Source organism: Uranotaenia lowii, chromosome 2 (assembly GCF_029784155.1).
Source record: "Uranotaenia lowii strain MFRU-FL chromosome 2, ASM2978415v1, whole genome shotgun sequence".
NCBI lineage: Eukaryota > Metazoa > Arthropoda > Insecta > Diptera > Culicidae > Uranotaenia > Uranotaenia lowii.
The window spans coordinates 165782888-165810189 of NC_073692.1; the positions used below are offsets into that span (position 1 = coordinate 165782888).

General features: G+C 36.6%; 2 protein-coding genes across 2 annotated transcripts in view; both read right to left on the minus strand.

Annotated features, from left to right (window-relative positions):
- Positions 1–23198, minus strand: part of LOC129748602 (dual specificity calcium/calmodulin-dependent 3',5'-cyclic nucleotide phosphodiesterase 1-like) — a 190906-nt gene extending 167708 nt beyond the window's left edge. The window contains exon 1 of the mRNA XM_055743262.1: positions 22736–23198. The gene's annotated coding sequence lies outside the window, so the exon portion shown is untranslated. The remainder of the gene's footprint in view (positions 1–22735) is intronic.
- The window catches only part of LOC129742060 (homeobox protein OTX1-like), a 61132-nt gene that overhangs the window by 25985 nt on the left and 7845 nt on the right, over positions 1–27302 (minus strand). The window contains exon 2 of the mRNA XM_055733907.1: positions 22736–23161. Coding sequence (XP_055589882.1) covers positions 22736–23161 — 426 coding nt within the window. The remainder of the gene's footprint in view (positions 1–22735; positions 23162–27302) is intronic.

The window sequence follows — 27302 nt, forward strand, 5'->3', positions numbered from 1 at the left end:
TATATCAAATTTAAAGTAGTCCTTAAATTTTCTGCAACCATGTTTTACGTTCAAAAAAGTCCAGTACTGGTTTTAAAAATATGAAACATGTCACATTCCCCTTAACAGAAAAAATAATCGAAAAATATTGAAAAAAGTGATCAATATTACCCCGGATTACGTTACTAAACTTCATTTAACCATTTTACTCGTATTTTATTCACAGTTCATACGCAAATGCCCGCATCTTGGCCTTGACCCCGGCCATAAGATTCTGCACAACCTGTGAATCAACCGTTTTTTTTGCATGTAAACCAATACTTTCTTCAGTTCCTCGACTGTCTTCATTACCTTAGGTCGTTTGATACCGTACTTGTTTATGCCGAGTGTTGCACTAGTGCACCAGTGCACCACTAGGTGCTGTCAAACAGTTTGTTTATTCGGACGGTGTTGCACTGGTTTTGACCTGGTGGAGTTCTGCTTACGGACGGTGGCCCACCGATAATTTTGCCAGTGTTGCGAGAGAGCGTGTGAGTGAGTAAGGTAGCAATACACTGGCGACGATTTGTGTTTGTTTTTGTCGGGTACGGTGGAACACTGATTGAGGGGAGAAAACAAATACCGTATAAGACGGTGCTGCTTCATAATCGCCCAGTATTTCTCGATGGGGCGGAGCTCCAGAGTGTTGGGAGGGTTGAACATTTTCGGCACGAAATTGACCTTCTTGTCAACATACCACTTCAGCACGTTCTTGGAGTAGTGGCACGAGGCCAAATCCAGCCAGAAGATTGTTGGGACGTTGTGGGCCTTCAGGAGAGGAAGCAGCCTCTTCTGGAGGCACTCTTTCATGTACACCTGCCCGTTCATAATGTTCTGGGTCACGAAAGGTGCACTCCGCTTTCCGCACGTGCAGATGGCTTGCCAAACCAGAAATTTATTCGCAAATTTGGACATCTTCTGAGTGCAGACATGCTTCGGAACATTGAACTTATCCTTGGCCGTGGCTTTCACATATGTTTCGTCGTCCATGATGCAGCATTCAACTTTCGTCAGCATGTAGAATTACAACTTCCTGGCACAGGTTTTGGTGGACTTGTTTTGCTTCTCGTCGCGATTAGGGGCCGTTTGTATGTTGAACGTTCGAAGCCCAACCTTAGTTTTGGCTTCTGCACAAAACTTCGGCTTAGGTGCAGCTTCTTAGCCACATCCCGAACGGAGGCGTTCGAGGTTCGGTTGAACTCCCCAACTACGCGGTTGTGATTTTTGGTGTTGTACGGAATACTTTTTACTTCTTTTCTGGACTTCCGATGGGTGGGTAATCGTTTCTCGAACCGCTTAATCACTCGCGACACCGTGGAGTTCGCGGTTTCCAACGTTTTAGCGATGGAACGATGCGAAAGATCCTTGTTCTCGTGATAAATGCGCAAGATCTTATCACGCACGAGCTATTCTTCCGGCTCCATTTCCGCGAGTTTTGATAATAGGACTTTAAAACTTGCAGGATGTAAACAATGAACTATGAACTGGATCCATCCATATTTTCATTAAATTCTACCCAACGGTTAAAAAGTTAGAGCAATTTCATAGTGTGGCAATTTCATCGTGGACACCCTTTATAAATAAGCAAAAAAAAAAAAGAACGGGCTCACCAAATCAAAGGGAAACGATGATAATGGATGATTCAGGACGCAGTCATGGCTTTAACTGCGGTAAAATATACTGGGAACGTGGCTTGACTGGATCAGGTGATGTTGTGAATTTTCAAATATTTCACAAATATCACAAATTTCAAAAACTAACTTGACCATTTTCTTCGCTCACAGCCTACTAAGTCACAAAGACTTTGATGGAGTGCATAAGCGAAAAATGCGTTCAATTTGTACTCAAGGCTCCATCGATTAACTTTTCTTTTGATTTTTGAAGTAAATATTTGTATGTATATACCTACGCTTAAATTTTTGTTTGACTCAAAACATTGTAAGAAAATTTGCATGTCATTTCCGGTGCCGCAATAATTTCGCGATGGACCTTTATCTCTTCTCAAATTCAATTGTTTGATTTTAGGCTTCACCTTCACTTTCCATAGCTCTTCATTGTATCTGGATTGATTTTATTTCTTGTCTCGAATCAGGTACCTTGATGTATTTGTCAATTAATGTTTTCGACGGCATCTTAAATATAAATCTTCAATTGGGTTCAAAGCCGAATACACCCGCACGCACATTCACGAAGTGGTCAGTTCATATGAATGTTTTAAAGAAGTTGAAGATTATGCAAAACTTGTCATCCAACTAGAATGATCATTTTGCGGTCTATTTTTCATTAATTGTCGAGAATTCCGAACATGAAATTCCCAAGAATGGACACTCTATATCCAATTGTTAAAGTTCGGAAAGTGCACCAGATTTTCCGTCGTCAGAACTAAGAGGATAAGGGCGAAATGATTGCAAATTTCGTTACCTCAGACACATAATAGACTTAAGACTTTACTAATTGAATTGTTAGTGATCACGGATATTTCAATTATATTTCCTCACACTGTCAAGACTGACAAGTACGAAAAAAGATCTTCAATTTTCCATACATGTGAATAAATAGTAAGCTATTTATAACCATCGGAATCTTGATATATTGCTTAATATTCGACTAAATACATATTGCAACATTACATTGCAATATTGCATAACATTCCCTTTAAGTTAGTTTCACCCGTTTGTCACATAAATATGAAACTAGGAATTTTAAAACAAGCATTCCATCTTGTTAGGTTTATGTTATCGACCGTTTTTTATGTTTAATGTTTAATTTTTGGCTATTTTTTCGGTCTTGGATTTCAAGCAAACAACTTTCTTTGTGGAATGCCCTTTCCATCTTGTTTCAAAATATTTATCTCCATCATTCGATAAATTTACCAACTAACTAACTAACTTTAAAATCTGCCAAAAAATCACTCGAGAAAAAGCCGCAAAGCAAAAATGAATTGCATTTTTTTCCTTTTTGCCTGTTTCAAATGGATAGTTTTGGCTCTTGCGGTCTGCAGACGAACAAAAAAGTATGAAAAATCCTTTTTGCCAAAAGACCGTCCAAGGAATGAAAACAATTTCTCCACCGAAAGCATCTTCTGGTAAGTCGACTAATATAATTCGAGCAAATGGATGGAACTAATTTGATAAATGTGACTTCTGGGCTTCTTTTGTTTTTTGCTTACAGCATGGAAAGTCTCTGGTGCAAATTCAACTAGCAGACCGAAAAAGAACAGTAATTGATCAAATCATGCAAATAGCTTGGTAAAATGTTGAATAAGAAAGAAAAGAAATACCCTCTAAATACCTTTACATCGTTCAAATTAATCAACACTCTATAGGAAATGAAAAGGCAAGGTAAAATTGAGTTTTTGAACGCAGTATCAGTCCTTCGACGAATCTATTGATTTCGTTCATGTTTCCAGGGTCTAACGTCTCTGATTTGCAAAACGGTGCCACAGTATCTTGAATTACTGTTATTGTTCCGTTTCCCGTAGGCCAAGTATTCAATTTATTCCGAAAGGAAAAGTACGTCCGCCCGGCAACACACAATTTAATTTTTTTCCCGGCATGATGGCAAGTTGTGTTGTCCTCCACACTCAACTGGATGGCTCGCAACCGAAGGAAGCAATTTCACGTAGAGCACTTGGCTGCCGTAGGTGCACTTGTCAAGCTATGAGCTGAATTCCCCTGCGGCCGGTTATTGTTACCTACTCTCTGGGAAAGAAATACGACATCTCCAAATGGAAAAGCTCGGTGCCGAAGGGCCAGCAGTAGCTCCGTGTAGGGGAAAAGTTCATATAATGCCCCATGTGGCTAATACGCGCCACCCTTGTTTTGAAGAATCTGAAACATTTTAAGCCTGCAAAATATTACCAATTTGTTTTAAATGCTGTGATTGGTCATGGCAAGGATGAATTTTTCCTTCAAATGCCCCTGTGTTGTGATAATTTTACAATTTAGGTTTTTCTTCATTTCGATCTAAATTTTAAAACACTTTTAATAAGGTGTCACCAAGCAGAGAAAAACGAATAAGACAATATTTTCTGACACATCGATAGAGGATAATCTAAATTATGATTTTATGCTAAAAAATCATACTGAACTCGCTAACGTATGCTTTTAATGGGTATGTTCTATCACGGCCCATGCGCTCGTTATAACGCGCCAATCGTAGTAGGCTGAAAATAGCATTTATTTTTCAAAAAGGCCAATTTTCATTGAAAATTAACAAAAAGTCTAAAACCATATTTTGAGCGTTAATTCAGCCCAAAAAATCTATTTTTCATTTTCTGTTAAATTTCTATTAGTCCATTTTGATTTTATTTTCAGTCAAAGTGTCTGTAAGTATTGGTGTGTTTTCTGTCTTCGGCTGCTCTCGGGTGTGTTCGGCTGCTAGGCGCGTATTGAATACACAGCGGCGCGTATTCGCAACACAGTTTTGTTCTGTGGCTTTGAATATGGTTTTTAAAAAACAAGTTTATGAAGAAACTATAGCAATTTGAGTAATGTAAAATCATAGGTATTTGTAGAAAACACTTTTCTTCAACGATTACACCCATTTTTAACAAAATTTGTACGTGGAATACATAGAAAATCAGCGATTCGCTTAGGTGGCGCATAATAGAGCATGTTCCCCTATAGGGCACATGCAGTGAAACAATTTTTATAATTAGATAACACTGAAATGAGCAAGGTTTGCGGGCTTGCGGTTGAAAGATGACGAAAAAAATATTTGTCCCTTGAGCGATTCCTGCAAATCACAGGGTTGAGTAAAAGTAATTTTCATCTTTACAAAAGGTGTACCTTAATTTTCATACTTTCAACAGTTTTACGATAAATATCTCTAGAAATTTGCGTTTATGAAACCAAAACCAACATTAAGCAGAAGGTAGAACTCCAACTATTTTGGTGTTGCTCTTTCTTGTTATTTTGGTACACGCTTCCGTTCAAGTAGCTTCAGTTCAAGGAGTTTATTAAGAAAGTACAACTCCGATTTTTTTTAAAGAGCTTTATTTTTTTAATTACCCATAAACTCAAAAAGTAGGTATTACTGTGGAAAGCATTAACAGTCGTCTAAAGGGTGTCCACGATGAAATTTCCACACTTTGAAATCGCTCTAACTTTTTAACCGTTGGGTAGAATTTAATGAAAATTCGGGTGGATTTAGTTCATAGTGCATTGCTTACATCTTGCAAGTTTTAAAGTCCTATGATGAAAACTCGCGGAAATGGAGTCGTAAAAACAGCTCGTGCGTGATGAAATCTTGCGCATTCATCACGAGAACGAGGATCTCTCGCATCGTTCCATCGCTAAAACATTGATAATCGCGAATTCCACGGTGTCGCGAGTGATTAAGCGGTTGATTAAGCATCACCGTATTCCGTATAACACCAAAAATCACAACCGCGTAGTTCGAGCCTTCAACCGAAACCCGAACGCCTTCGTTCGGGATGTGGCTAAGAAGCTGCACCTAAGCCAAAGTTTTGTCCAGAAGGCCAAAACTAAGGCTGGGCTTCGAACGTTCAAGGTACAAAGGCCCCTAATCGAGACGAGAAGCAGAACAAGTCCACCAAAACCCGGGCCTGGAAGTTGTACCTCAACATGCTGACGAAAGTTGAATGCTGCATCATGGACAACGCAACGTATGTGAGGGCCGACTTCAAACAGATCCCCGGCAACCTGTTTTTCACGGCCAAGGATAAGTTCAACGTTCCGAAGCATGTCCAAACTTGCGAACAAATTCCTGGTTTAGCCAGCCGTCCGCACATGCGGGAAGTAGAGTGCACCTTTTGTGACCCAGGACACGATGAACGGACAGGTGTACATGAAAGAGTGCCTCCAAAAGCGGCTGCTTCCTCTCCTGAAGGCCCACAACGTCCCAACAATCTTCTGGCCGTATTTTGCCTCATGCCAGTACTCCAAGGACGTGCTGAAGTGGTATGCGGACAATACGGTCAGTTTCGTTCCAAAAATTTTCAACCCTCTCAACACTCCGGAACTCTTCCCCATCGAGAAGTATTGGGTGATTATGAAGCAGCACTTTCTTAAACAACCTAAGGTAGTGAATGCAGTCGAGGAACTGAAGAAAGTATGGGTTTACATGCAAAAAACGGTTGATTCACAGGTTGTGCAGAATCTTATAACCGGGTTTAAGGCCAAGGTGCGGTTATCTATATCTATATATATAAAAATGAATTTCTGTCTGTCTGTCTGTCTGTCTGTCTGTCTGTTCCCTATAGACTCGGAAACTACTGAACCGATTTGCGTGAAACTTGGCAGGTGGGGGTATTGGAGGTAGGGGAAGGTTCCTATTATGGTTTGAGACCCCTCCCTCTCTCATGAAGGGGGGGAGGGGCCTCCCAAACAAAAGACAATTTTTTGCATAACTCGAGAACCCATTAAGCAAATGGTACCAAATTTGGCATGGGGTGGTATTTGGGAACGAGGAATATTTCTTTGAATATTAGGTACCCCTCCCTCCTCTCAGTGGAGTGATAGGAAGGGAGGAGGGGGTCTACCTTACAATTTTTTACATAACTGGAGAGCAAATCAAGCAAATGGAACAAAATTTGGCATGGGAGGGTAGTGGAATACGAAAAATGGTTCTATGATTATTTAAAGCTCCTCCATCCTTCCATTGGAGATACAAAAAGAAGGGGGAGGGGCCTTTAACCAGTTTTTAATTGCATAGCTTGAAAACTATTCGAGCAAATGAAACCAAATTTGGCAAGGAAGGGTATATGGGTACGATAAATTGTTCTATGAATAATTGGTACCCCTCCCTCCTTCCAGTGCACAGTGGTGCAAAACATCAATCTAGCTGTACGAAATTAATAGCGCCCAGGGATGAAGAGATAGACATTCGGTGTCTTCAGCAACATTGTTCAGTTTGACATGGAGCATATTCTAGTATCAAATTTTTTGCCGAGGGGTCCACCAATAGCGAGATAAAAATGCTAACTTTTTTGTTTTTCAAATAAGGGCTTTGATGTCTTCGACAAAGTTGTTTATCTAATCAAAATACATAAGTTTGTTGAAGATGTCAAAGTCCTATCACATCACCCTCAGAAGTTACAGTCAAAGTAAAAAAAATCTCATGAAAAAACAGTTTTTTGAACCTGACGCGTTGTAGATTGGATGAAATGGTTCGCTGTCTTTGAAACAAAGTTGTAACAAGCCACGATCTACAATTGTCTCATACATTATGATGGGTTTAAAAGTTGCTGAAGCTCTATAGAAAGCATTTAGTGTATTTTATTGGCAATTTTGGAAGGCTCCTCCATCAAAAAGTGCACATTTTCGCAATACCCCCTTTTTTGTGATTATTTTTAATGATAAGCGGAACCATTTCCATTCGAAATTAGCGGGGAAATCGGTGGAACTAGTAGAGATTTGAATGATTGAAAATACACGTTTATATAAAAAATTACCTATTTTACCTATAGAAAAACCGTTGAAAACATTTAATTTATTAATAAACTGTTGCATTTTTCCTTTATATAGTTTGTTTTATTAAAAGACATTAAAAATCTTTTTTTTTATAATTTAAACTCCAAAAACATTAATGAAACTAATCTGTTAAATTTGGTAGAGCACTAAATAAGTATTTAATATCATATAAATGAATAATAGAACCGGTTTTGCCAGTACAATATAACTGCTTCTACCAAATTTAACAGATTAGTTCCATGATTTTTTTTTGAGTTTAAATGATTTGAAAAATCGAAATTAAACGTCTTTCAATAAAACAAACTGTATTAAGGAAAACTGCAACAGTTTATTAATAAATTAAATGTTTTCAACGGTTTTTCTATAAGTAAAATAGGTAATTTTTATACAAAAAGTGTATTTTCAATCATTCAAGTCTCTACTAGTTCCACCGATTTCCCCGCTAATTTCAAATGGAAATAGTTCCGCTTATCATCAAAAATAATCACAAAAACGGGGGTATTGCGAAAATGTGCACTTTTCGATGGAAGAGCCTTCCAAAATTGCCAATAAAATACACTAAATGCTTTTTATAGAGCTTCAGCAACTTTTAAACCCATCATAATGTATGAGACAATTGTAGATCGTGGCTTGTTACAACTTTGTTTCAAAGACAGCGAACCATTTCATCCAATCTACAACGCGTCAGGTTCAAAAAACTGTTTTTTCATGAGATTTTTTTTACTTTGACTGTAACTTCTGAGGGTGATGTGATAGGACTTTGACATCTTCAACAAACTTATGTATTTTGATTAGATAAACAACTTTGTCGAAGACATCAAAGCCCTTATTTGAAAAACAAAAAAGTTAGCATTTTTATCTCGCTATTGGTGGACCCCTCGGCAAAAAATTTGATACTAGAATATGCTCCATGTCAAACTGAACAATGTTGCTGAAGACACCGAATGTCTATCTCTTCATCCCTGGGCGCTATTAATTTCGTACAGCTAGATTGATGTTTTGCACCACTGTGCAGTGAGTATATAGAAAGTGGGGAGGGTGCTCCTTAATAATTTTCAGCATAACTGGATAAATAATCAAGCAAATGGCACCCAATTTGGCGTGGGAAGGTATTTGATTACGATAAATGTTCCTATGATATTTTGAGAACCCTTCGTCCTTCAAGTCGTAAAATCTTAGGGAGGAGGGTCCTAGCATATAATTTTTACATCCCTCGGGAACCTATTAAGCATATGGAACGAGATTTGGCTTGAGAGGGTATTTGAGCACAGGGAAGGTTTCTGTGAATATTTGATACTTCTGCCTCCTTCCAATGGGGTGACATGAAGGAGAAGGGGGGGAGGGGGCTCCTTTACAATTTTTGGCGAGTACAGTTAGGGAAGACGGAAGCTCTATGATTGTTTTGCATAAACCAAAAACTTATCTAACAAATAGAACCAAGTATGACATGGGAACAATCAAGTGTTTTTCTGATGTTATGAGACCCACTTTCCTTCAATTAGGGAAATAGGAATGGGGGTAATTTGTATGATAATTCGAGTACAATAGGTAAAATAAATGTTATTTTGTTACTAAAAATGTTTATATGATAGTTTGTGATAGTTTCATATTTATTTAAAAATATATTTTGGCATTAGTTATAAACTTATGAAGCAAAGAAATCCAGAGTCATAAAAAGGATTTAAACACGGATTTAAAAAAAAAATTAAGATTTCAAATTAAAAAAAGTTGATAATTCATTTTGAAAAAAACATTTTAATGATTTTGAAATTTAACTTAAACTTTGGTGCAAATAAATAACAAATAAAATAACAAGGTACCACAAGTTTCAAAAATTTATGGAAGGTGTAGCAAAGCACACCGGGTCAGCTAGTATATATATAAAAATGAATGTTTGTCTGTCTGTCTGTTCCCTATAGACTCGGAAACTACTGAACCGATCATCGTGAAACTTGGCATCTGAGGGTTTTTGGGGCCGGAGATGGTTTCTATAATAGTTACAAACCGCTCCGACTCAAGGGAGAGGGGGCTCCCATACGACTTTTGTTTTTATTCTCACGAACCAAAAGTCATGGCACCCATTTCGTTAAGAAATTTTCGTTTCCTTTGGCGGGGTTATTTTCACCACCACCATGGGCCGGGTGTTAGAAGCAACCATCTACAGTTCACGTGTACTGGATAGCAAATCAAAGCTTGCTGGTGATGTAAATTGAATTTATTGTTTATCAATGCGAAAAGAAATGCCCCTGTTAAACAGCTAAACAGCTAATTGGCACAAAACCATCAGCTGGCTCGGTTCTACAGAAGCAACAAAAATGACTTTGATTTTTCAGTACAAAAATTCAATTTTCCCATACAATCCTAGAAGTTCAAAATTACTCTTGTAAACGTTACTTAAAAATTCTGCAAAAAATCATGGATGAGTTTTGGACCAAAACGAGAGTGTGAGAACGTTGTAATTTGCTTTAATGATCCGCGTCACCTTCCCCTCCGTCTTTTTGTTCTCCGGTTTCGGTTTTCTTCAAGATCTTTTGCCGTGGTCCAACGTCGACCGCTTCTGGAACCGCTTCAACACTCTGGAGACGGTTGAATGGTGAATGATCAATATTTTTCCCAAATTCCGGCGCGATAGGTAAGGAAATTCCAGGTGTTTGGAAAGAGTTTGTTTTCTCGACTCGCATTGGTTCACCTCCATTTTTGTTGAATCGAAAAACACGACTTCGAGATTGACAGCATGTAAACAATACACAACACTGAGAAATTGTGCAAAATTTAGTTAATTTTTACCCAATGGTAAAAAGTTATGCCCTGTTCAATATGTCGCAATAATTTCGTGTTCGCCCTTTATTGTGAAATAACCCAATTTAATATTTGTCTTATCACGTCGTACTATCATCAATTATTGAGATGACAGTTGTAGTCGAAATCGTGACATAATTGCAGTATGGGATAGTGAACCTACATATAAGAGAAGCGACGTCTGAAACACAAAATTCCAATCGATACAAAAGAACTGTCAAAATCGATTCCAATCGATCCGAGCATTTGTCGCAGATCTTTTACCTTTCTTATTGAAAACTCAACCAAGTTATAGTTCAAACAGATAATTTTAAAGCTGGACATATGAATTTATGATTAGGTGCAATTTTCTTCAATGCTTTGGTGAATCGTGTTCCTAGTTAGAAAACTATCTGATTGTTAACGAAATTCAAGTCATTCATACCATTTATCGCGATCCTTTGGGCATCGAGTTCAATGTTGTTTTGTTGGATTGAAAGAGCGTTCACTTTAGAGCTTGAACATTGAGCCAGAAAACAGTGCTGAGGATTTTTTTTGTTCAAAATTTTGGCGATGTTGCCACATACTTTATTTTAAAAGGGATCAGATGTCGCTTCTCTTATATGAAGGTTCACTAGTATGGGATACTGTTTCTTATAAATCTCACCACCTTACTGGCCTTCATCTTCCAAATATCATCTAACTACTGTTGGAAAAACTCTGAATAAGGCAGAAAATAAAAGTTCAAATTCATTAAAACATTTGCTTCAAACAATCCAAGTTTAATATGAAAAATTTTTGTTTTACCGAAACATATATTTAAACGTGCACATTGATACTTAACATTAAAAAATATCATGATTACAAAATGTGAAAAAATGTGGGTCACCTATTCAAAGTGCCTAAGCCCATAGTGTATACAAATTTTCATGTTACTTGTAGTTCCCGAGTTATTAGGCTGAACTAGCTAAACGAAGTCATAGATAGATCCTATAATGTTTATCTGAATATCCAAACCGGGGTTTGCGTGGGAGCCGAGACCTTTAACACCAGCAATAACCGTAAATCCCATAACACCCTTCGTGACCCCAGTCCAATCGTAGACTCAGTGACGTACCAAAGCAACCAGATAAAAGAGAATTTGACCATTTATTATCAAAATATGAACAGTATCCGTAGGAAAATGAGACTAGAAGCCGTTTTTTTGTCATCAATTGAGCTGGACTATGACGTATTTGCATTTTGTGAAACGAATCTGAATTCATCAATAGGAGACCGAATGATTTTTCTGACGCATTTTCAGTTTACCACTGCGACCGCTCGCCTACTAATTCCGATAAAACTTCTAGAGGTGGTGTTCTGATTGCTGTTAATAATCGCTTTACGACCACTTTGATCAATGAATCGAGTAGTAATGAAGAAGTTACAGTAAAATTAGTTGTCGACAAAATTGAAATTTTTGTATGTTGCGTCTACATACCTCCGGCCTCCGGTTGTGAAAGATATTCTTCCTATACTGCTAGCATAGAATCCTTGTTAAAGACTGTATCACCGGAAAGCAAAGTCATTATAATTGGAGATTTTTAATCTGAAGACTACCACTTGGTATCGAGAAAGTGACTCTGAACTATATCTTCTGCCTTCTAACGTTCGTCTACCTGAAGAAATGATTCTTTTTGACGACATGACTGCCTGCGAACTGCGGCAAGTTGAGCAACATCATGTACGAATATCTCCTGGGAAATGATTTGATTGTTGCACGACAGGCTTCAATAAAAGATTTGGGAGTTGAGTTGGACTCAAAGCTAAACTTTTCGAAGCAGATAGAAAAAGTTGTAACAAAGCCTAATTTAATGTTCGGAATGGTTAGCAGAATTAGTCAAGAATTGAGTGATCCCTATACGATTGTATTAATTTACGTCGGCTTGGTTCGGACCGCAATGAAGTACGCCAGTATCCATACTTTAACATTCATATCAACAGACTAGAGAGAGTTCAAAAGAAGTTCCTGAGATACGACTTGAGAAACCTTGGATGGCAAGCAAAAATGCCGGGGTATCAAGTGTTGTGCATACTGGTAGGATTGAACACCTTGGAAACCCGCAGAAAATCGATTGACGCACTGTTTTTTAAAGATCTGACCAGTGGAAGAAATTATTCACCGTATTTTATTATTATTATTATTATTATTATTATTATTATTTAACATCTCAAATATGTGATAACGAAGGCCGCAGTAGTTTGCGTAGCGTAAGGCCATCCCAGTTAGCTAATCGGGTTCAAAATTATGCTAGGAACGAGCCTATGTACCGAATCATGACACTTTATAATGCAAACGTTGATATTATTAAATTTAATATGGCTAGAGAACAAATTAAAATTAGAAGTAGGCAGTGTTAATTAATATTAATTATTTGTGTTGTTCATAATATTAATTAAACTCTAGATTAAGATAAAGGGCTGAAACCTAAGATCTAAATCAGTGGTTTTCAAACTTTTTTCCTTCACCGCCCCCTTTTGCTAAATTTTCGAGCTCAACGCTCCTCTGAGTGAATTTTTTAAATGTCATTAGAAAGAATGCTAATTGGCATCGTTGCAAAACCAAAAGCTTTTGAAATTTTATTGAAGTATAATTTGAAATGTTCAATGAAGCACATTAAAAAATTGTTATAATTGACATATGAGAAGACCGAAAAGCCAACGCATAACCATCAAATGTAGTAAGACAAAACTCAAAATTCATTCAAAATCAAATTGCTTCAAAACCTCAAGAATAAAATTCGAAAAATATACATTTTCCAGTACAAATATGTACAAATATAGTACTTAGCATTGAAAACAAAAAAAAATCTAACAAAAAACCGCCAATCTTAATGGTAAACAGGATTCTTTACTTATTAAAATTGCTTTCTTTAATGCAAAAAATTGTTACTGTTAATTCGGTGAAAGAGCATAAAAAATACATAGTATTTTTTCTTGATATAAAAAATTATTTATTTATGACAATTGTAGACTTAACTTGAATACTGTTCTTCCACAAGTCTATAAATTATACAAAGGTTTAAACACCTCAATTCCGACAATTCAGTGAAATCTTTAATTTTAATCGAACAACTTCAAATGCTTTGTTATGTAAAATTGCCGAATTTCATTTAAATATCGACTGAATTTAAACCAACAAATCAGAACTATAAATTAAAGTTTCTTTGGCTTGTTATCATTTTTTTTTTCGTTCCAAAAATCTATGATTAAATCTGTGACACTTTTTAACGCAGATTCTATTCGGAAGATTTTTATTGTCAAATATTTAAGACAATACAGTTTCAAGATTTTCCGGCATTGCCATCAACAATTTTTGCAACCCAAAATAAACTCACAAAACCTGATCAATATATAGAAATCTGAAATAATTTAAAAAAAATCGGTCTGTGATTGTGACTTACAGTGACAGAAACTTGCTTCTTAACTTTGTAAGTTTACAGATATATAGCTATAATTTGGTTTTCAGAGCTCTTCAAATCATTTTATTGTTGGGCATTGAACGGACCCGTTTTCATTTCAATTCTCAGTTGTTCCGTTATTTGTAAAAATGTGAATTTAAAAATGACCTCACCGCCCCCCTGAGCCCTTCCAACGCCCCCCAAATAAAGAAGTTGAGCTCACCGCCCCCCAGAAAGCTCAGAACGCCCCCAAGGGGGCGATAGGGACCAATTTGAAAACCACTGATCTAAATAAATAAATAATCATTTTCCCGATTTTATCTTTAATGATACATTTTAATATTTATACTGGAAAAATAATGAATTAAAAAAAAAATTAAAAATATTATTAGGGGAGAGTGGGGTAACGTGGGCCACTCTGAATATCTCAGCTGTGTGTTGAGATAAAAATCTTAATCCAACTATAATCGTCGTCGCTTTGCGTAAGCATGTTTTTCTATATGTTGTTAACTTATGTACGCATCATATGCTTCTTTTATGTATCTGGCCTAGAAAAATGTACTTACATAATTAAACAAACACCCGCAAAATTGCATCCGTGGGAGACCTAAAGTAAATAACATAATAACATAAATAACAAAATATGCTCATACGCTTATGATCTTAGTTTTGTCATGTTCTTTCACGTGGAAAAGGAATTTTTGATGAAACATCAATAAGTTACACAAACGCATCCAATTTGCAAATCATTGCTTGTGGGCCACATTTTGTGGGGTATCTTAGGCCACCTGTATTTTGGTGTTTTTATACACATTTAAAACTTAAAATACGTTATTACTATCTGTGAAGTTTTCATATGCCAAATGAAGAGTTATGAAAAATGTTTTGTCCATCTTTTCTAATGCGATAGAAACAAACATAAATTTTATATATGGAATTTAACCGAAATTGTCGCGAGTTAGGTTTTAGGAACTATTCGATCACACACATCTCTCATTTTTATTTCCTCATCTGAAATTGCTTTAAAATAACTAAATAAGCTATGAAATTTCAGTTTTGGGTCAACTCATAAACTTTGCACGTTATCTTGTCGATTTGGATTTGTTGGCCCACGTTTCCCCACAGTTTTTCAAAATCCAAAAAAAAAAAATACATTTTTTAAAACAGGCAGAACTCGTGGAATTGATTTATTTAAAAATAATAAAAAATGCCTAATGAAACCTCAAAAATGTAGAAAACCTTTCTATTTATTTTTTTCATTTAATCTTAAACAATAAAGAAGTTATGAAACTAAGAAAAAAAAGTGGCCCAAGATACCCCATTCTCCCCTATATAATATAATTTTACAAAAATATTTTTCTTCAACTTCCTTCTCTTACATATAAATGAGTTCCTTCAAGAGGTTTTATAAATAGTTTGAAGTAAAATAATATTTTAATAATATTTGGTCTGGAAAGTTAAGTTTATTACATTTTTTTTTTTTAAATTTGATAAATATTATTTTTCAACATACGAAATATAAACTAAATATCCTCAACCCTGATCATTTCTTCACTTGTACGGCTATATGGATTGCAATTGCACCATCAGAGCTATAAAAGGAAAAGAGCTATGGTTTTGGCACCGTAGGAGTTTACGCGTGCACTTGACTGGGGTCGACCTTTGCTCTCAGTTAGCAGTTTTCCTACCTTCTGGTAATGTAGTTTGAAATTATTGCTATCATCATCTAACATGGTAGTTGCAGGTCCTGGCCTATCTCAGCATGAAGCAATAATAGAAGAGAGAAGCGCAGTAAACCACCGTCATCACTTGCAGTCGTATGGTGGAAGGACCTTTTTCTTGCTGTGAACAAATTTTAAGACAGACTCCCTTGAACATTCATGCTGTATTCTATAAATAAGTAATCTTTCGTTGCTACCGTACATTTATGCCGGAAATAGGAAGTACTCGTGATGTGTCATGCAAAGGATTCGGAATTCCTAGCAACTAAATATTTGAGAAAAATATTTTGAATTTTGTCTGGAACTTCCAATACCATACATTGAATTTATTAATTTATTTAAGTTTTAAATTGGTTTAAACAAATTGAAAAATTGAGGAAATTTTATTTTTTAGCTTTGTATGATTTTTTTTCCTTTACCAAGCTCATGCATTGGTACGTTCCAGGTTGATGTCATCTCCATCTCGTTCCGGACTGTTGTGTGGGTGTTGCTCTACATGAATGGCCCCAGCACAATTGGTACCCTGGCTCGTCCGTGCGAAAATACTGCCTTGGGAATTTAATTTTCTGTACTACAAGCACCCTCACTTGATTGCTCGACAAATGCACATTCATTCTCATTGTCGTCTGGTGAGTGCGGAGTTGAGAGCTGCCTTATTGCTGATGTTACTGCTGCCATCCGTAGGGCAAAATAGAATTGTATTTTCCACTGAACCAGTACCAACAGCAGCAAATCCCGGCATCAAAAGGATACAAATTGCTCATTGAATTGCTTTCAATTTGGTGGACTTTAATCCGAGCGCGTAATTCATGATGTGCCTGCTCCGGGAGTTCAAAGCTGCTGCCTTCAGAGGTGAAAACCTGTGTGTTATTCTTTAATTTTGCTTTTACAAGTGAATGCAATTCTGATTTCGATTGATATGCAACCGAATTGATAATATTGTTTATTATCTCTTCCATTCGACAGTTTTGTTCTTTTTATAGAAATTTAATTTAATTTAAAGGACATGAGATTTATTATTTGAGCACAAAATTGTCTGAGCAATTAAAGTGAAACATATTACTTACTTTATTATCACAGTCATCCTACATAAGCCTTCCAATCCAACTAACCCCCCTACGTACGGTAAACTTAATTCAGGCACATTATGTCAAACATCCTTCCGGCATTTAAATGCCCATTCATATTTGACATATGTAGGTCGACGACGACAGTAGGAACAACATATTGCTCGAGGGGCCGTTTGTACGCCTACGTGTTGAATTAGTAGCATGTGAGACAAGCCGAACGACTTTGGATAAGAGTTATGACTTTCGGTCCTCAGTAGGAATTTGCTTGGATTTGTTTAAAAAGATGATAAATTCAACAAATTTACGAAAATCTTTCCCATTTTGTACTTGTATAATTCATCGTGCAGGTTTCGAAATTTATGATTGTTTAATAAACCATTTTATGGCCAGCAAGCTCATTCTAGAGAAAAAATACTTTTAAAAAAATTTATTGCTTTTAACGTTTCTTCGTCAAAAAAATGTATAGGGAAGTAAAGGATTCCTTTTTTTTTTGTATCTACAACAATTGTATTCAATAGAAAATTTTTTTACAACCGGTAACCAGTCTGGATATTTTGAACACATGATTTTTTTTATTTGACTTTTCAACAAGTAATTTGGGGATTTTCAACTTACAACTTTTTGAACAAAAATAGACCTATCTTGTGCAATTTATTTCTGAGGACTCCAATGGAAGCTGTCTGATTTACCGCACGCTTCGGAAAATGGAGTTATGGTTGTTTCAACCCTCAATTCTCCTACATTTTTTCAAGTAGTTAAGAAAACGCATGTTCGGTCTTGAAAATTTTGAACCAAATGGGACGTATCTTGTGTGATTTTTTTTTCCGAAAAATCCAACGAAGGCTATTTGTGCCATCGCACGCTTCGGAGAATGGAGTTATGGCTGTTTTTACCCTCAATTCCCCTACATTTTTCAATTATTTAAAAAAAAGCATGCTCGGACTTGAAAACTTGAAAAAAAAAATAGGACGCATATTGTGTGATTTTTACCGAGGAATCCAACAAAGCCTACTTAAGCCACTAAATGGATTCGAAACAGGAGTTATGGCCGTTACCCTCAATGTCTCAACATTTTTCAAATTGTTCGGATTTGAAATTTTTTAACCAAATGGTACGTATCTTGTGTGATTTTATCCGAAGAATGCAACGAAGTCTGTTTGAGTCACCGCACGCATTCGAAACAAGAGTTATGGCTGTTTTACCCTCAGTTCCTCTAAATTTTTCGAATAGTTCAGAAAAAAACATGTTCGGACTTGTTTTTGAATCAAATGAAACCTACCACCATTTATATTCTAGAGACTCGAGATAACACCAACTTGGTTTAAAATTCCTTGAGAAGAAAAAACGAATTTTAGAGATTAGAAGGAATTATCTTTGCTATTTTCTATAGTAAATTTGTCTTAATGTGTAATTATTTTAGAAGTGCATTAAAAAGCCAAAAAACACATGAGCATATTTTTGTTGAGAACTTTAGTTTTTCCGTCGATACAATTTTCGGGTGCTCGTTTAAATTAGGTAAGCAAATTTCTTTAGCAAGTTGACTAAAAGAAGCATGTGATGCGTGCACAAGTTATCAACGTATAGAAATACATCGGTATCGAATTTTGAATACAGCGGATGTGCCAACATCGCTGTTTCGTGAAAAACGCGTTCAAAGTTTGACAGCTCCATAAGCTCCGAGCACAAATATTTTTTTGTTTCCTTGGTTTCTCGAAACCCAATTATCCTTTGAATAACTTCACTGATAACTAAATTTGTTTACATTTGGCACATTCGCCCTATTCGTAGTTTGCTACCGACATGATTACGCAGAGCGACAACGATGACAGTTGGATTGAGATTTTTATCTAAACACACATCCAAGATATGCAGGGTGACCCACAATACCCTACACTCCCCTAGTTTTATGAAAATCACTGTCTACAACTTTTAACAAATTTTTAGTCTCAATCAATCACAATCCTTCTGCACTTAACAATGTTTGATAAAAATAAGGCTCAAGATAACAGCTTGAAATGCTCATTCAGTTGTGTCATTCGAACTGGATTGAAAATGATTTCACCAGTTATTACTAAACCAATATAAAAGAAATCATGAGGTTGACTTATTTTAGTTGAAAACATAAAATAAACGCATTTTTGTTAATTAACTCAATGAACGATAATTATATAGTGCCTCATTTTGTCTAACCACAATATAAAATGAACAGTATAAACACAATTTAAGAGCAAATTTAATTTTGATTTCACTTTTATGTTTTATCTATAGTCTTCTTGTTCAGTAAATCAATAAAAAGTTTTTTTTCCAGTCAATTGTAGGCCAGTGATCGAATTTTTGATTGAAGACTGCTTTTTAGCTTCAGCACAGACTGATTTGAGATGATTTCTAGAGTTTGTTTTGATTAGGTCGTATGAGCCACTTGACGTATTTCGAGAAAATCGCTGATGAAGTTTTGATACACATTTTTAATTCTTATATTAAAAATATCGCTAAGAGCTGTCTGAAAATTTCGTATGCGATGCAAAACAAGATGAGAAATACGCTCGTGTAGAAGCATAAACTTGGTAGTTCCATGGAATATGCAGTTTACAGTAAACATGCACATGAGGGTGTCCCAAAATTGCATAACTTCTGGAAATCTGGGGGCTCACCCTCCAAATGGTAGATTAGGATGTGCAGAACAAACTTTTGTATGGGACCGACTAAAAAATATCATGTTTAGAGGATCCGCAAGCGCGATCTTTGAAAAAAGTCCACTTTCAAACGATTCTATTTTAAATAAATTCTGGGTCCAAAAACTCTCATTAAGTTTATACATTTTATATTTTTTTAATTTTATTCAAGTTAAATACTACACGTGAAAAATGAAAAATGAACCAAATTTGTATCAAAATGTAAAACAAGCAAGCTATTTCCAAGAAAAAAATTTTTGGTCCAAAAACTTTGTATTCAACTGTCCAAAATGTGTACCAAGCGTAGAATATTTTTGATACCAATGCCATCAAAAGATGCGGATTTTCGTGCACTTAAACTTTTCTGAACAAAACATGTTGTTTGTATCATCGTGTGAAGAGCTATTCACGGTTTAATCTTTAATAATAATCACAATTTAGGATAGTTTTTATTTAATTTATCAAATTTGTCTTTATAAATACCTACTCTAAAATCAAAATACTTGCAAAAAAAAACTTTGATGGTTTAAGGGAGTCATCAGAAGGCCATATGCCAAATTTGAGCGGAATCGGACAACAGGAAGGGGTTGCACTGAATCTCAAGTATGAAAGGGATTCTGAGACATAGTGTTCTAAAGAAGCATAAAAAACTGGTTTTTCATCATAAATTGTTTTTCTTTACCAATCGATTGCTTGATTATGTAAATTTTATCAAAATTTCAACTAAGACTAACATTTTACCTGAAGACTGCAACTCGATTGGACTTAAAACAAAAAAGTTATGGCTGTTCAAAGATTGTATTTTGGTTACAAATTGTCCTGTAAAATGCAATGAGTAAAATGTACTCATTGTGTGCTAAACGACAATTCCCACAAAAATACAATTTTTGAACAGCCTTAACTTTTTTGCTTGAAGTCCAATTGAGTTGCAGTCTTCAGGTGAAATGTTAGTCTTAATTGAAATTTTAATATAATCTACATAATCAAGCAATCAATTGGTAAAGAAAAAAATGTATGATGAAAAACCAGAATCCCTTTCAAACTTGAGATTCAGTGCAACCCCTTCCTATTGTCCGATTCCGCTCAAATTTGGCATATGGCCTTCTGATGACTTTTTCAAACCATCCAAGTCTTTTTATGCAAGTATTTTGATTTTAAAGTAGGTATTTATTAAGACAAATTTGATAAATTACAGGGTGACAAAAAAGTCCGGTCACACTTTTATGGGGACACCTGTAGCCTACACGTTGTATCTCTCTGGTGCCTTCTATATGTCAAATGAAAGGGCTAACTCTGCTGCCCAAAGTGGCAGAGTTTCGTTCTTGTGCAGTTTGTTTACATTGAGTTGTGAGCCATGGCAGAGTTAAGGGCAGCTGTTATCGCTGCTCGGTTTGGCGCGCAGATTACAAGCTTATTTTTTCGGACGAGAAGCTGTTCGTTTTGGAGCAAACAGTCAATCGCCAAAATGATCGAGTTTGGAGTGTGAGCCTCCAGCAAGCTCCTGCGGACAAGCTGAACGTTTCCCGGTTCCAAAATAAGACGACAGTCTTGCTTGCTGACAGATGGCGCAGCATCCCACACCGTAAAGGTTGTTCAGGCGTGGTGTGAGGAAAACTTGACCGATTTCATTTCGAAGAATGAATGGCCTCCGTCGTCTCCGGATCTGAATCCAATGAATTATTTCGTGTGGGGATAAATGATGTCTAAGCTGAACGACTATAAAATAGCAAATTTGGAGCAATTCAAGCGAGTTATCACGAAAATCTAGGACGAGATGCCGATGGAGCAGGTGCGCGCCGCTTGCGACGACTTTCCGAGACGTCTGAAGCTGGTTCAATCAGATAAAGGTGGTGTAATTCCGAAATATCGTCTGTGTAGTATCTTTATGAGTTACTGAATCAAGCTTTGAAAGCCAGATTAAGATTTTCTTCTTATTCTTTGAGATATTGAGGTTTTCCTGTGTGACCGGACTTTTTTGTCACCCTGTAAATAAAAAATATCCTAAATTGTGATAATATTAAGGATTAAACCGTGAATAGCTCTTCACACAATGATACAAACAACATGTTTTGCTCAGCAAAGTTTAAGTGCACAAAAATCCACATCTTTTGATGGCATTGGTATCAAAAATTTTTTACGCTTGGTACACATTTTGGTCAGTTGAATACAAAATTTTTGGACCAAAAATTTTTTTTCTTGGAAATAGCTTGCTTGTTTTACATTTTGATACAAGTTTGGTTCATTTTTCATTTTTCACGTGTAGTATTTAACTTGAATAAAATTAAAAAAATATAAAATGTATAAACTTAATGAGAATTTTTGGACCCAGAATTTATTAAAAATCTAATCTTTTGAAAGTGGACTTTTTTCAAAGATCGCGCTTGCGGAACCTCTAAACATGATATTTTTTAGTCGGTCCCATACAAAAGTTTGTTCTGCACATCCTAATCTACCATTTGGAGGGTGAGCCCCCCGATTCCCAGAAGTTATGCAATTTTGGGACACCCTAATGCACTTTTTTTTTCGGGATTTTCATCCCTTAGGATGATTCATCCCTTTAGCCCTAATGCACATACAACCATTTGCAATATATACTTGGTTAAAACGTCGTTTTGTAGGTTGACAACAAGTTCGAACTTGTTAAAAACAACAACATCAAACCCAAAAACGGATTCATTACTCGGTAGAATTTTTCGTCTTCTTCGACTGCCACCTGTATACGTGGGCTACAACAACAACGACCTGACTTGGAAATAGTTGGAGTACTGATGAAGCAACACGAAATGTATAGCGCAATAGCGCGATCGCGAGCTCCAGCTACCGTCCGTTCGGGAAAGCTATGGTCGTGGAATCTTCGACAATATCAACAACAACAACGGGATTGGCTACGACGGCAGCTTGCTTCGGGAGGTTCGACGACGAATGTTGCGCTCAAGGTGGCGAACTCTCGCGAGGCTTACTCTTGGTGCAGAAACCATACAACAGCTCAGTTAAGGTTTTAGTGCTAATCTATTTAATTGATTTAAAAGCTGTTACCTAAGCAAGTATGCTCAAAGTACGGGCATCTCATCAACTTTTGTGTGGTTGGCAGAGTGGTTCAATTTTTACTACTTACCTTTTTAATTTGAACTGGATTGATGCTAAACGGAGTAATCTACTCAAACTGTGAAGTCAAAACCATTAGTTTAGTGTTATTTCTAAATGGTTCTGATGATCCCAGATATCTTCCAAAATTCCGCTCTAAGAAATGAAAATCACGAACGTTATATTCGTTTTGTTAATACCCTTTGTGTATCTTTCATACCTAGGACTAATAACCTTTTTCTGTACTCTACTGAAAGCGCCTACCAATAATTCAAAAGGCTACTGGCGTCGTCATGCTGCCAGCATCAAATGTAACAAGATAAATATGAAATTACGAATAAAATGAATATAATGGAAAGCAGAAGGCCCGGTCCGAACGTCGAAATCTCAGCTCAGCGATTCCTAAAAGGCCCCGGGACTGTAGATGAAGTCGTTAGGAGGTCTTGTATAAGTAAAACATCTACATATTCTAGTACAAAAAAAAATGAAGAAGGCAAAAGCAGCCGAAGCACTTACTTCCAATTTGTCCATTACGCGCCGACGACGAGGAGCAACATTCCGGGCAGGACGAGGTCGATGAAGATGCTGAACCTCCTGCCCCGGCCGATGGGTGACAGTGATGGTGATGATGATGGTGATGGTGGTGGTGTTGATGCGGGTGGTGGTGTTGCGGTGCAGCGGCTGCCGGATTGTGGTGGCAACCAGCAAGGGGCCCAGTCGTTAGGGGCCTTGGCTGTTGCTGGTGCGGGGGCTGTGTAGTTGCTACTTCTGTTCCAGCGGAAGCGGCAAGGGCGGATGATGATGATGACGATGCAGCAGGACAAGTACCGTAACTGCCGGATCCCGGACACGAAACGTCGTAGCAGGACGACTGTTCACGGGCAGCACCGACGGCCGCAGTTAGATCATCTTTGGTGAATTTGTTCTCCGGTGAGCTGGCCACTGCAAAGAAAGAGGTCGGAGAAGGGGAATCGACGCATGGGGCGGTAGAGAGAAGAAAAAATTATAGTAATGAAGAAATAATGGCCCAAATCGGGCGGGTGGGAGGTGTGTTGGCGTTTTTTGTGGGTGTAAGGTAGATGAAACGGATTGAATTTTTCGAGGTTATTGATTAGCCAATTAGAATTTAAAAAATTGTTTAGACAAAATTTTACACTTGAAGAAGATTTTTTGAATGTTTAAGTCTTAAAATTTTTTAAGATATTACAGATAGCAAATGAATTTAAAAAAATATTATTTATTGAAAAACACTTAGATATCGGATAATTAACTTCATCAAAAAAGATAAAAATTTGTTTATTACCTGCCGTTCAGCGAACTCGTTCACTAACTTATTACCAAATCAACTATAATTATGGAACCTTTAAAAAACGAACAACTCTACTAATTAACTAATCAAACTATTCCAAAGTTCTACTTCCAAAAACAACTACAAAAGCAAACTTCAATTCTATAAGCGATTAACCCAACTCAGAACTCATCTAGGACGTAGGTATTAGTCGATGAATTGATACTATCAATAAACCGTTGTCAAAGTTTCAAGAGGCATTAAAACACCGGCAACGGAGCCGTAGCTTCCCAATCAAAAATCCTTGTCATCACAAACGCAAAAAGGAAATGGGGGTTGGAGATGAAATTTGAGACCCGGCCAAAGTTTCAAACCCTCTCACACCCCCTTTTTCCCAGAAAATCGGAGGAAAATTCGATTCGCGTTTGCTTTCGTTTTTCCGACGCAAACAAACTAACCGAGATTAGACGGGTTGAGAGGTTTCTGCTTGCCGGCTGCTTGAAGTCGAGGCGAGAAAATTGAAACCGGAAAACTTTTGGAGAGGTGTGATCGTCGAAGCTAATTGAAATTCTTATCTCATGCTCGGCTAGCTAGTCTATTAATTTAGCTTCGGATGTTTTGGTGGCTAACGAGGACCGCACTCGTGGATGATATCTTTATCATCTTCATTTTCATCATTTTCATGGTTTTCAGCTTTAGACGGTCGATTTAAAGGGTGTTTGGATCAAAAGGTGGTCAACTTGAATTCGCAGTAGTTGTTTTTTCCTATCATTCATATAAACACCTGAAAACTCCTGATTGTATTTATTCAAATTTTGACATTAGATCTTTAGTTATCAAAATGACGTATAAGCAAGTGAAGCTATGAATCAACATTTTGTGCATGTTTCGTGAAAATCCAAACTACACGCACCCAGAATTATCAAAATCATTGAATGTGTTAAAATCAACCGTCACCAATGTGATAAAAGTATTAGGGAAATGTTTGTCGACAACTGAGAAGCCTGGATCTGGGGGAAATCGAAATCGGGAAGCCGCTGTGACGAACAAAAGAGTGGCTAGCGCTTTCCTCTTCGTTCAAGATGTCGCAAATAAGTTGGGAATATCGTCTACAACCGTGCATGAAGGCACGGTGAAAAACATCCGGATTATCGACCTGCTCTTGCAAGGTAGCGACTCCAAATCGCAAAGATAAGATATGAAGGCAAAATCAAGATCTCGGATACTGTAAACGAGAATGTTGCCAAAGTTTGAAAGCGTGGTAAAGTCTTATTCAGCAACCGGAAGGGAAAAATCGCAGACATTTTGAAACATATGAAACTATCAAAGTATGCCAAGAAATATCTCGTTTTGCAAGTTATCTTTACCTGTGGCTTGAGAAGTCACATTTTAGTTGAAACCGGGCCGTCAACCAGGAAATTTACGTAAAATAATGTCTTCAAATGCGTTTTGGCCGGATTTGGCATCCTGCCATTATGGAAGAGAGGCCATGCAGTGGTATGCTGCTAACAACATGCACGTTGTGCCCAAGGATAAAAACTCTCAACACGCCAGAACTTTGCCCAATCAAAATATATTGGAAGATAGTTAAGCAAACAAAGTAAGAAGACCCAACAAACTGTTAGCATCGAGAAGCGTTCTGCGGCAAAGAAAGTGGATAAGGTTATTGTATAAAATGACAGGCGTCAAACCAAAATCTCGCAAATTTGGATGGTTCGACCGGAATCTTACCTGTTTATTTATCCCATCTTGTATACATATTGAACATCAAAAAGAAAAATAATTTGATGTTTTCAATAAACATATAATCGATTCACACGCAATATAGTTTGACCACTTTTAGATCCGGACACCCTTTATTGGGATGAACTTAGGAAAAGCAGAGGATTAAAGCCATCATTTTGTGGAAGGGTTGGTTGATAGTGTTTTCTATTTTAAATCATGGGTCTTGACATAAAGTGCATGATTCTGATTAATTTTCAATAATGTATTCCAGTTTTTAACCATTGAAATTATTTATAACTTTAAACGAAAAAAAATTAGGAAGATTGATTGATATCTGTTTTAATTAAATTGTCAAACGCTGATGGTATTACATATATCATCTTTCATTTGAGAGCAAGGCCGTGCAAACGGGGGAGTTTCGGAGGTTCATCTCAACTCCTCCCTCCCTCCCCATGGAGATTTTTCGCAAGTAAAATTTTCAGATCAATTAAAATTAGTTCCCCTTAGTAACCAGGAATTTGTTGATTCCAAATGGTTTTCAAAGGGACCATTCAAATACTACGTAACGCGTTTAAGGGGGAGGGTTACACCCTTGTTACGCTTGTTACGATTTGTGGAATGTGGATAGAAAATCTGAGACGACTGTGTTACGTAGGGAAGAGGGGGAGTTGAAAAAGATCGAAAATTGCGCTACGTAATGTTTGAACGGCCTAAAAAATAATTGTTTATGAAAATGTCAAAAACTTGGCTCACCTTTGGCGGAATGCAATGTGGTGGAAACAAGGTGATGAAGAAACACGCACACTAATACAGAACTCGTTATTCAAGAAGTAAAAAGGTAAACAAAGCCTACGTCACTTGCCAGGATGTTTATATATCCTAGGCGAGAATCGTAAACAGCAGTTGGCAATGATTTTTTTTTCTCTATGGTTTTCGCTGTTGGTTGTTTTTTTGGACATGCAACTGACGTCACAAATTGTCATGGTTTCAATGTTTACAAAAAAAAACTTTTACTAACACTTAGCACGGGATTTCCATCGCCACCTGAGATGTGTATACAGGTTGGGCGGAATGTAGTCCTAAATCACTCTAGACCATTGAAATTTAATCTTACTTAATATATGGTCATCACGAATTGACATTAATTTTTAATTGTATGAAGAAGTTCAATAAAACTTTTGTATTGAAACTTAAATCTTGACACAAAAAACCCCTACCTAAAGAATGGGTTTTTGATAAGAAGTGTAACTAAATATTTAAGTTTTTAATTTGAGACCAACTTTTTCTGCTTCCAAAATTCATGCATCGAATACTCATTTTATTCTTCAACAAGTTGGAAGCCATGCTTAAGTTGTTCAATTCTCATAAAAGTCAGTAAAATTAACAAAAATAAAATTCAAAAACCTTGTATGTATGCATTTTTTATTTTCAATCTTTTTCAATACAAAAAAAAAAATCATGTCATTATAAATTTTGTTTGCTCTTATCAATGTTCATCTTGACATTAAAACGGGTTTTGATAAATTATACAACGCCATCAGATTCACATTTTTTCAAGGAGCAAAAAATTTAGGAACAGATTATGATTAATTTGGGGTTTTTTCTAAAAGCTTTAATTTTTGGAATAACTTTTGAAAACAGGCAAAAATCGTTTTAAAAATCTCTGCATGTTTTGACAAAACCTTAAAAAATTTAAAATAAATATTTAAAATCAATTATCCACTTTCTTCAAGACCACAAGCCTCCATTGAACTTCTGCGAAAAAAGTTATAAAAGATTTCTATTTTTTTTCCTATACCCCATTTTGTAAAATACGGGAAATGAAACGATTTCTTTTTAAATTTAAACTTAATTGAATTTGAGAAAGATTTTTTAAAAGGAAACATTAAATCCATTTGCAGGTGTTGTGGCCATGAAAAGCCATAGGACTGTAGGACGGAGGGGCCTTGGCAAAACTACCACTGCTTGCCCTTCCCCCCTCAGGGGTAAGGCTTTGACAACCCCTGGTGGTTGCCAAACAGTGGAGGCAGGTCCGCAGACTGTCTGCCTGGGGGCCAAGGCCGGGACAAT